This window comes from Gavialis gangeticus, unplaced genomic scaffold (assembly GCF_001723915.1).
Source record: "Gavialis gangeticus isolate Ggan-Ray unplaced genomic scaffold, GavGan_comp1, whole genome shotgun sequence".
Taxonomy (NCBI): domain Eukaryota; kingdom Metazoa; phylum Chordata; order Crocodylia; family Gavialidae; genus Gavialis; species Gavialis gangeticus.
In genome coordinates this window covers 28,781,993-28,793,389 of record NW_017729028.1, presented here as the reverse complement: position 1 = coordinate 28,793,389, position 11,397 = coordinate 28,781,993, and the positions used below count along the sequence as shown (strand labels likewise).

The 11,397-nt window shown below is 50.9% G+C and overlaps 1 protein-coding gene across 1 annotated transcript in view; it reads left to right on the top strand.

Annotated features, from left to right (window-relative positions):
* Positions 1–11,397, top strand: part of HADHA (hydroxyacyl-CoA dehydrogenase/3-ketoacyl-CoA thiolase/enoyl-CoA hydratase (trifunctional protein), alpha subunit) — a gene marked incomplete at its 5' end in the record, with an annotated part of 43,497 nt that overhangs the window by 22,432 nt on the left and 9,668 nt on the right. The window contains 5 exons of the mRNA XM_019520683.1: positions 1,897–2,006; positions 4,265–4,399; positions 5,651–5,822; positions 6,504–6,590; positions 9,680–9,820. Coding sequence (XP_019376228.1) covers positions 1,897–2,006; positions 4,265–4,399; positions 5,651–5,822; positions 6,504–6,590; positions 9,680–9,820 — 645 coding nt within the window. The remainder of the gene's footprint in view (positions 1–1,896; positions 2,007–4,264; positions 4,400–5,650; positions 5,823–6,503; positions 6,591–9,679; positions 9,821–11,397) is intronic.

Below are 11,397 nucleotides of genomic sequence, written 5' to 3'. Positions count from 1 at the left end.
CCATGGCAGGGGGTCGGACTAGATGATCTGCTCAGGTCCCTTCCGACCCTAGAAACTATGAAAGTCCAGATTGTTTAATTCTCTAATTCAGTGGTTTTTAAACTCTTTTGGCCACCTACCCTTTTAGCTGCAAAAAATGGCTGCTCTCAACAACTACTCCCACCATATCTGCATATTCATTCCTTAACATGTCAAGAATGACAATGTGTTGCAGTGTCATTACTTGCCACATGCTGACCATCATCAGACCTTAAATGCTGGAGGCTGCAAGTGAGAGAGGAACAGTGGAAAAAACCCTGGTCATATCCTGTTCACTCCTTTTCAGCCTCCACTCTCTGCTGCTGCATGGCAGGAAACTGGGCAAGATGGATGTAGGGTCTGACCTAGTATGTGGCAGTTCTTATGTTCTTCTTATTAAAATGTAGGCACGTATCCTTTGGCAAAGCACCATGTACCCCAGTTTGAATGGCTAATTTATGGCCTGTTTAAAGAAATTTACTAGATGTGTGGGGTACAGAATTCTTGCTGTTTAGTTCCTACCACATTCTTGATATCTGGGCATCTTTTCTATTTGCAATTCTTACATCAGTCAGCATACTTGGTACCTCAAATAAGGTTCAGTCCCATTGACCCCCTCAGTGCCTTTAATTCATTAAAATACTTTGGACAGATGTCTCCCCTACCTTCTCTGCAGAGCAAGGGATGACATCACTTGGCTTCTTGGTACCACTCTACCCAATTTACCCCTAGTGCTGGAAGTACAGTTTCTTATGGGTACCCTGTTTCCAGTATGTATAAAGCCTTGTTTGCTCTTCGCATTGCACCTTCCCCGTTGCTTTAGCCTGTGCAGCGCAGTTGGTTTCCTTAGAGTTGGATTTAAATTTCAGTTTGGCTCAAACCTCGTGAGCTTTTGTCCTTTACCCATGCTGGTGTTTCTTATCTTGCCCTGTTATGTGATTGATCTTGAGAGTCTATCCTCACCAAAATCTATGAGCAGTGCCAACAGTCTTCCCCAATCTGCCAAAAGCCACAGAGAGCAAAAGCTGTCAAATGAGGAGCTGGCCTGTAGAAAGATAGAAATCGTTTGTCTGACTAAGAGACTTGTTCTTAATGTGGTGGTTCACAGCTGGGGCCCAGACTCTCCACCCAGAGCTTCCCGGACAAAGGTGTATATTGTATCTGTTCCACCTCAGTGACTAGGTACTCCTGCTGCCAGGTAAAGCAGCAGTGACTCTTTCTCTTGCTCTTTTTCTTCCCATATTGGCTTCTAACGCAGCTGGCCACAGGAGTTGCTCAGCAGCCTGGGGTTTGCTCTCCAAACCTGCTTAGGCATGTACCAAGGGATGTCCCAGGCCAAAGCAAGATATAGGAAAGGAGGGAGAGGTACAACATGAGCAGGAGGCAAGCTAGAGATGGGGTTGGGTGAAAAGTGAGATGAAAGTACTTTGCAACTGAGCTGAAGCATGGTCCCAGGAGGTGCTTTCCTTCCTAACCAAGGAGCTTGCAGGTCAAAGGATGAGGGACATTGTGCAGAGGGTAGAAAGCACAAGTGAAGCTGGGGTCACACTAGTTATAGGAAGCACCACCTCCATTTCTGAGGCAGTAATCTTTGACTTGTTCCTTGGCAGTCCAAGTGGGGAGGCATGGTTGCATGCAGGTCATGTCCACGGGCCACAGAACATCTCTCCTGTGCTAGGTGGTGACCGTCCTTCACTATTCTACCTCTGGAGGTTGGGCCGTTCTGTGGCAGTCACAGGGGTGGCAGTGCTCTGGCCTCTTGCACTCATCCAGAATGCTTGCATCTGCCATGTCCTGTTGTACGTGCCAGAAGTGTTGGCCCTGTTTTTAGCCAATGCAAATTCCCAGCCTTTTGACATTCTCTCCTGCTTCATTCAGAAATTTGGCGAGCTGGCAATGACCAGCGAATCCAAGGCGTTGATAGGACTCTACCACGGGCAGGTGTTGTGCAAGAAAAACAAGTTTGGGACACCAAAGCAGGAGGTCAAGTAAGTGAAACTGTAGGCTGAATGATGGAGCAGCTGAGAGAACCTTTGCCGGGGGCCCGTTCCGATGCCTCAAGCATGTTTCTTAGGTGAAACACACGCCAGTGCCAGTCTCCAGAAAGTGCCTCCATCCCCTGAAAAGGCTGGCTCCTCACCACCACACAGTCTCCCCACTTGATGGCAGAAGTTTCTGAGGATGCTTGGCTGGGTAACATGTCCAGGGCAAATGTGTTTGAGATGGTGGTCTGCCCTGAGGTTAATCAAACGCTCCTGCTTGGGGCTGTGCTTGGGTTGCATTGACCACCAATGGCTCCCTCCCCTGCAGTGGCAGGGTATGCTGTGCTTTGGTGGACCCACAGCTGTCAGGCTGGCACTTGAGCCTGCAGTGAGATCAACTATCCAGTCTGTCTGGAGTATGAAAGTGGCCAACTTAGTCCAGAACCCTGATGGCCTGCACGGCCCAGCTGCATGTGGTGCAAGTCCCAGTGTGGTGTTGCTTTCCCCATGTGAAGACTGAATTACTAGGGAGAAACACTGGGCAGTAGCCTTGCCTTAATCTGCCCAGCTGCACTGCCCATACAGGTTGCGCTGGCAGAGGGTTGGGTCAGAGGGGCAGGGCTTGCACAGAAGGTAGTCCCCAGCGCCTGACTTCATTGGATAGAAAGCAAAGGGTGGCAGCTGGGGGTGATTAGAGCCCAGATGCCAAACCAGGAGCTGAGTTAGGGAACTAGCAGGATCCCTTCCAGGGAAGGACAGTGCATTGTATTAGCTGTTTCAAAGCAAGCTGTTGTTGCTATGCGTCCCACTTGCTAATAGGATTGGTAAGGACATTACAAAACTTGGTAGAAATCCGCTCGGGATTAAACTTGATTTGCATGTTAATCTGATGAGGCTTTATACCATGCTCACTCATCATGCCAGCCAAAATCTGAACAGGCTTTTGGAAACACCTGGTAAATCCTCTCTGTGACTATGAAGAGACAGACTTCCCTGCACTCTGGAATACTTAGAATGAATTGCAGGCTGGGTATTTGAAAGGGCCAGCTCTGTTGTAAAATGACAGCGATATGCAGATAATGCCCAAGATATATTTGACCTATGGTTGAAGGTATATGAAGAGGACTGCTAGCCTCTGAGTTGTGGGGGTTGTCCAATAAGGACTTGTTTATACTTTAAAGTTCTTGAATAACATAGGATATGAATTGAGTGAGCTGCAGTGTCTTCTGAGTAACTCTGAACACACATGGCAACAGGAGAGCCTCTGCCTGCTCAAGTGGATCAGGTGTTAGAAAGCTGGAGACACACTGCAGAGCCTCTAAATCTGCAGAGTCCAGAGAGAGGCCTGTAAAACTGATGGCAAGCCCCAGAACAAGAATCACATTCTGTTCACTTAAACACACTTTGAGAGATCCTTAAGCTCAACAGCTGCAAGGTATATTTAACTCTCAAATAAGTATCTCTGCATATGGGAGTTGTTTCCAACTAAGTCCAGTGGTAGGTAAGTCCAAGGGGCCACATGCTTTTCTGCAGAACTCAGTCCTGCTGAAAAGGACAAAAAGGCATGGTGAATATGCCAGCAGAGGGCTCCTGTGTGGAGGGTGTGGGCCAGCTAAGGAGACAAGATGATCCTGGAATGGAAGTGGTCAATTCTCCCAAAGGACCCAGCACAGACAGGAGACCGGAGTTCCCCGCTGCTGTCTCTGTCTCTAATCAGGTGGATCAGGGCCCTGAGGCATGTGAGGCAAGGTTGTTTCTGCTTACATCTCTGACTCCAGATTTTTGAACTGCATATGTCCTGTAACCTGCTTCCAACATTTAAAACATATGTGACAGTCAGTGTAATGAGGACATGACCGAATTGGGTATCAACCAAAGAAGGTGCAGAAACAAATGTGGAACAGTCTGGCAGATGGGACAGATTTCAGCTCTGTGCGGGCTTCTGGCCAGAGGGCATTCAGATCAGTAGAGACCTGGTGAGCAATCACAGCATGGCTTTGCAGCTAGTAGGACTGTCTGCACTGAGACTAGCTTTATCTTGAGAAAATAAAGGCTTCAGCTGCTTCCCTTGGGAAGAGAATAGCAGGGTGGTGCTGCTGATACCAGGAAGCCTCTTGCAAAATAACCCCTCTGCACGAGGCTAGCTTTTGTCTGATCTCCACCTCCAGTAAATGCCAGCACCTGCATGTCAGGTTCATCCTGCATCTCAACAGACAGCAGTAGCTTGCTAATATGTCCATCCATGTTGTTTGTTTTTTTTGCAGGCACCTTGCTGTGTTGGGAGCAGGGCTGATGGGAGCTGGGATTGCCCAGGTGTCAGTGGATAAAGGGCTTAAGACCATTCTGAAGGACACAGCCCCACAAGGATTAGACAAAGGACAGCAACAGATCTTCAAAGGGTAAATGAGCTGGGCTGGATGGGCTGGGCCATCCTTCAAGGGGCGTGTCTGGAGTAAGGTCCTTATTGCCAGGTGAGCAGGGACTGCTGGTCTGTCATTCGCTTGAGCTCTGCTGAGTGTGAGAAAACACCTGACCATCACTGCCATGGCAGTGTGGAGGTTCCTCCTACAGTTCCCCTACACTGTCAGCATAGCACTGTTTCCTGACAGGGGTTGATACAGGGAACACTGTCAGGCTCGACCTGGGAATAGCAAATCTCCGGGAGGCCCTGAGCATGCCACGGTGTTGGCATTCAGAGCCATTCCCTGTCTGTCCCAGGCTGTACACCACTGGTCCTTTCTGCAGCTCAGTGCACTAACCAAACCTGCATAATGTTTGAAAGTTTGTAGGAAGATGTGTCAGGCTTTTCCTGGCACCTAGGGCAAGGTGACACTTGGCTACCAGGGGTTAGTTGGCCACACACTGGCCAGGTGCAGGCCCGGTTGACTCAACTGCCTGCCCCCCCATGGCTGGGCTGCGGCCTTGTACTCTGCCACACACATGCTTCCTATGACATAGATGTCCCCTCTGTTCTGAAGAGCTGGGCTCCCACCTTGAGAATCATAGAACAGTTGGGCTGGCAGGACTTGGGAGTCTGTCTAGCCCAACTGTCTGCCTGGGCAGGACCAGCCCTAGCAAGTGCTCATCTAAGTGCAAGTGAGGGGAACAAACCCTTAGGTGAGAAAATCAGACACAAAACCCAAAACCTCAAACACCCTGGCTTGCTTCAGGTAAAGATGGGGGACAAAGGTCCCATTATGTCCTGCTGCTGAAATGACACAAAATAGGTGGTTAAAATACACTCAAGATCCAGAGAAGAGGCATCTTCCTTAGGGAAGCCATTGCTTGCAGAGAAGGTAGAGGAGGAATCTGTTCAGAATCATAGCTGCAGAAAAGCTGCTCTTCCTCTTCCCTCATCACCACCTGACTGCCAAGACTGTGCTCACCCTCCAAGCAATAGGCTGCTGACCTCACTCAGGCCCCTTCAGTCTGAAGCAACAGTGCCTGCCCAGAAGAGGCCTTTGACAGATCGCCAGCCAGCAGAAGGGTACTGATAATGCTCAGGAAGAGAAGAGGGTGTAGCAAGAAGGCCCCTGCTCTGGCTGGGAAGGCCACACCAAAATCCAGAACCCTTGGTACAAGGCTAGGGCTTCTCTGGCCGAGCCAAGTTGCCCTGCTTCATCAGGACTGACAAAGCATCTTCTCCCCAGGTTGAACAGCAAGGTTAAGAAGAAGAGTCTGACATCGTTTGAGAGGGACATGATTCTCAGCAACCTTGTGACGCAGCTAGACTATGGGGGCTTTGAGAAGGCCGACATGGTAATCGAAGCAGTGTTCGAGGACATCGGCATCAAGCACAGAGTGCTGAAGGAGGTGGAAGCAGTGAGTATTTCCTCATCCACCCACATCGTGCTACACCAGGGGGCCACAGGCCCATGACCCCCAGCACTCTGTGCTGCTGCCTGTGGGATTTGGAGGTCAGTCCTATGCCACTGTTGTGGCATGGGTGGGTAACTGAGCTCAGCCTCTGGCTCTTGGCTGAGCGGTGCCCCCAGTTGTCCAACTTTTCATCTGTTCTGAGGACTGCTTAAAAATATTCAGCTATGTTCCTTGAAATACTGAAGTGGGAATGGTGCCTCATCCTTCCCTAGCCTCACACAGATGCGCAGCTGCACACTCTGTTGCCATCAGAGGCGTGGTCTTGAGCAAGTGACTTTAGATGGGTTGGTGGATGTTCCTGCCCAGTTCTCGCACTGGGCTCTGTACCCCTGGCTGAAACACGGGGACCCAAGGCTGGAATAACCCCGTATACTGGAGCTCAGTATTTGGAGGCAGCTCTGGCGTTACCACAGACCTGAGCTGCTGAGCATCTCTGAACTGTCTCCACCTCTATCTTGCCTGAATGGGCTGGGGGTTCCTTCACTGTTTATCAAGGGCTCTTGGAGCCAGTTGTTGAATCTGCTCTGTGGTGCTTAAGTTTGCAGTCCTGGAAGTGCCTGAGTCCAGGCTGTGACCTCTGTGCTTGTGCAGTGTGTGACTTTAAGGTGCCTGTTCTCTTCGTAGGTGACCCCTCCTCACTGTATCTTTGCCAGTAACACCTCGGCCCTCCCAATCGGTCAGATTGCTGCACCTGGCAAAAGGCCGGATAAGGTAAGTACCGGAAACCCACGCACTTCACAGAGCAAACGAGTGTTGAGCTGCAAATGCCAGCTGGAGGTCCTTTCCTGCCAGCATCCATCTTTGAAGGAGGGACTGCTATGTGCCTGGGGGGTCCTGCCCACCTGTTTGAAAGGAGACAGCTCCATAAAGCTCCCGGCTCAGGATTGTGACCAAAGGACTGACCTGATCCTGTGGTGGATAAACAGGGCAGGTGTAATATTTCATAGTAGCTAGGGTCAAGAGGTACCTGAACAGATCATCTAGCCTGACCCCCTGCCACAGGCAGGAATGAATGCTGGGTTCACAAGACCCCAGACAGGTGATCATCCAATCTCCTTTTGAATTTGCCCAGGGTAGGGGCAAGGACCACTTCCCTGGGAAGTTGGTTCCAGATTTTGGCCACCCTAACTGTAAAATATTGCCTTCTGATCTCTAACCTAAACCTATTCTCCATCAGCTTATTACCATTATTCCTTGTCACCCCAGGTGGTGCTGGGGAGAAAAGGGCTCTACCTATTTGCTGTTGATCTCCCCTGATGAGTTTGTAGGCAGCCACCAGGTCCCCCTTCCGCCTCCTCTTGCTGAGGCTGAGCAGGTTCAGGTCCCTCAGTCTCTCGTAGGGCCTGTCCTGCTGCCCTCTCACCAAGCAGGTGGCCCTCCTCTGAACCCTCTCCAGGTTGGCCACATCCCTCTTGAAGTGTGGCACCCAGTACTGGATGCAGTACTCCAAATGTGTGGGAGCAGGAAAGCAGGGAGAAGAGTGTGGAGGGAAACTGGAGTAAATAGTGACTTTGTAGGAGAAAGGAGGGGTAGACAGTGATCAGCAAAGGACCGGAGTGATGTGTGCCCTCAGTCTGGTGGTTCCCTGGACTTCTGCACGGCTCGCGTGCTTGTCTGTGCTAGACAGAGTTAGTCAGAGGTAGCAGGAACAAAGGTTCTCTCTGATTCAGTGCAGGCAACTTCCTAAACTTCCTGAGACACTTGGTCCCAGGAACAGCAGCCTTCTGACTCCCGGGACACACCTAGAAGAACAGCTCCTCTGCCATGCAAATTGTGTGTCCTTGCTCAAACTTGCAAATGAGCTTCCTCTATCTCCGGGCTGGATAAATTGCCTGTGTAATGACACTTCATGGAAAACTAATAGGCGATCATTTAACTAATTAATGCATATTCTTTAATTAGTTTGGCAGGCTACAGTGCTCCTACAAGGTGCCTGTAACTAAGGCAGCTATTAGTGGTAAGTGTGGCTTCCTGCAGACATGACGGCTTGATTGCATGACTGCATTTGACCAAGAAGGGGCAGAGCTGAAGAAGCCCCACTTAAATGGGGATCCCAAAGGAGGTTGCACTTGACTCGCTAACGACTGCCTGGAAAGGCGCCTATTTGTCCTGTGCAGCTGAGTGCTGCAACAGCTCCAGAAATCCCAGCCTACAGCCCAGGGAATTTACTCCACGGCTGATGGCTCTCTCAGATCCATGGGGTCTGGCCTCCTGTTCCCCAGGTACAGAGCATGCTCACTAGGTCCCATCACCTTTCTCCCCTTCACATCTTTGCTTTTAAAGATCATGTGCCTCACACAGTGTCCTACAGCAGGTGGGTGGCACAGCTGAGATGGGAATGGGGGTTCCTGGCCCCATGCCCGGCTCACTAGGAAGTGCTGCTACCAGACCCTAATCCCCAAGTGAAAGGTACAGGTAGCATATTCATTGCAAACCCTCTCTGTAGAGTTTTGTTTTGTTTTTTAAAGTCCTCAATTGCTATTGGAGAATGAAAAAAGATCCACGGGATGATTTTATCTTATTGCTTCTTGCTACTGAAATTGAGTGCACAAGGGCATCTCGTGCTAACTACCCAACACCTGCTCTGCTCTCCTTTTCCAGGAAGCCTGGGGAAATTATCCCAAATGCAGAGCCATTTCCTTAGAGCAGTTAAATCAAATTCCCCTTCTGGGCCCCACTTCACAAAGGAGCCCGGCTCCCTGCTGGAGAATGGCTGGCCTGAATGCTGTTCTGAAGCGCTGGGTTTGGGGGCAGCCCCTCCCAACATGCTGCTGTTCCCCTTGCTGGGCTCTCTGCGTGATCTCATTGCAGCACGTGCTGGAAATATGTGCTTCTGGTGGATGCAAGTTACCCACAGGTTGCATTCAGAAGTGCTCAGTCCCTTATGAAATCCATCACTCAGATCAGACCAGGCCCCCAAAACCTACAGAGTGGCCACCTCTGTAGGTTACCTTGGATATCAGCACTGCCCCAACGGTCACATGGTTCCCAGAGTTACTAGAAGCCTGCTAGTCCTGAGTGACTGAGTCTCCCAAACTCTCCTGGTTCAACTGGTGCCATTTTAGACCTAGTGACAGTCCCCCTCCCCACCACCCACCCACTTCTCCCATGGCTGCGCCTAGCAATAACCTGGTCAGTCCTACCTTCAGCGGCTGCTAGCATTATGAGGGTAGCAGAGAGAGCCTTTGGGTGGCCTGTCAGTTAGGAGGAAGCACTGAATTGACCAGTAACTTGAAACCAATTCAGTCTCTTCACTAGCCAGACAAGAAGATCAAGCAAAAGGTAGGATAGATGTGCAAACTAACTCAACCAGATATATAGCATAAACTTTTGAGTAGAGGGTTTATTTCGCTTTCATCATTTTTGGCCTTGTCAGGCCCTCATACTTGGCATCCCCGGGCTTCCTGGGAACTTTGTGCACTTCCTTCTGCCCAAATCAAAGAGCCTGTTCCAAGTACAGGCCTGCTGCTGTGGGGCACATAGTGCCTCTAACTTCTTGTGGATTGGAGGAAGCTGGATGGACACACTGAAGATCCTGGCACAAGGCAGCTGCCTGCTGTGGATGCTAATCTACTTCCAGGCAGATTGTTGTAGACTCAGCCCCCAAAGTGCAGCATTCAGACTGGAAAGAGGTCAGTTCCCTCCTGGACCAGTGCCTCATTCCTCGTAAGCACAACAGCCCTCTTACTGCCCATGTGAAGCCAATGAGGCCAGCCTCTGTCTGTACCCAGAGTTGCAAAATTCAGCCTGACCTGCTTTCTCTGAGTGCTGAGTTTGGGCCTTACCTCCTTTCCCTGCAGGTGGTTGGGATGCACTACTTCTCCCCCGTTGACAAGATGCAGCTGCTGGAAATCATCACTACTGACAAAACATCCCAGGACACAGCTGCTGCTGCTGTGGCTGTCGGCCTCAAGCAGGGCAAGGTCATCATCGTGGTCAAGGTAAAGTGCCTTTACGTGGGATCCCAGGATCTGTGAAGAAGCTGGTGGTAGCTGGGGAATTCGGCATGTTCAGCTGCAGCTCCGAAGCCTTTGGGTCTTGGCTGGGGATCTCTGATGCAGGCACAGGCTCTATGGCCATGAGGTCAAAGCAGGGCTGAAAGGCCCAGGAATGATTAGCTTAGGGGTAAGAATTCCAGCGGCTCCCCCCGGCCTCCTTTGCCAACAGCCCTGAAGGCCTGAGAGGAACAGGACTCCCATCTCCTAACCCACAGTGAGGGCAGGGACCTTCCTCTTGACCCTGCCAGCTTGGAGATGAAGACTAAGGCCAAGACCTGGGAAGGGATGGTGCCTGGCAAGGCTCCAATGTCTTCCAGCCCTGAGCCCACAGGGAGCATGGGTTCATAGGACAGTGGGAAAGTCAGGCTGGCAGGGACCTCATAGGTCATCTAGTCCAGCCCCCTGCTCAAAGCAGGACCAGCCCTGACTAAACCAGCCCAGCCAAGTCTCTCCAGCCTGATCTTGGGCATGTCCAGGGATGGAGAGTCCACCACTTCTCAGGCAGCCTGATCTTGTGCCTGACCCCCCTCAGAGTCAGAAAGTCCCTCCCTCATCTCCAGCCTCAGTTTCCCTTGGTGCAGCTTGAAGCTGTTGCTCCTAGTCATTTCCCCTTACAGCCATAGAGAAAAGCCCATCTCCATCCCCACTGTAATTGGTCTGCTAGTATTTGAAGACTGTTATCAAGTCTGCCCTTGGTTCTCCAGGTTCTCCTTGCTTGCACGTGACCTCAGGCCCACCTGGCTTTTAGGACAGATAAGTGATTAGGGGTGATTGTGTGGGAGAAGGGAAGGATGGGAAAAGAGAATTAAAAGGGAATGGTCTGAGCTGCAGAGCAAAAATGGTGCCATATCCAGAGAAGCAAGGGAACCCCTTGGAGAGGGCAGAAAGATCCCATCACCTATAAGGCACAGCGCAGTGCAGCTACAAGACAACGGGCTAAACTGCAGCAAGGCAGGGTCAGGTCAGAGCTCAGGAAGAACTTCCTTACTGTGAGCAGCAGAGCAGTGAAGCCACCTGCCTGGGGGAGTGGTGGGATCTCATCCCTTGCAGGGTTCCAGCACTACCAAGAAAAGTTACTAGGATTAGTCCTGCACTAGCAGGACCTGGATATGCCTCCCAAACCACAGGCCTTCTTAGCTCCCCCTGCCAACAGACTTGGCTGATGGGGTCCTCCCAGCCTTGGTCTCCTGCAGAGCTGGCAGTTGTCTGGCCCCTCTGCTAATGCTCTAAGCAGTCTGTGACTTAGCAAATGCCTCCTCTCTGAGGGCAGTTTTGTGTTAAAACGTCTTCCCCTGCTTGTTTGCTGCTTTACATCTGTCACACCCAGTACGGACAACCGGGTTCATGTGAGCCTTGCCCCACCTGTGCAGAGTGCAGTCAGTATGATCAGACTCTGTGCTAAGCTCTTGGGAGTTGGAGCTGGGCACAATTATAAGAGTGAAAATACTCCCTGTCCTAAGCACTGGCAGAGGTTTCCATGTGCTGTTTTCTGTCCAGGTGGAACCAGCCTAGTTGTTGTG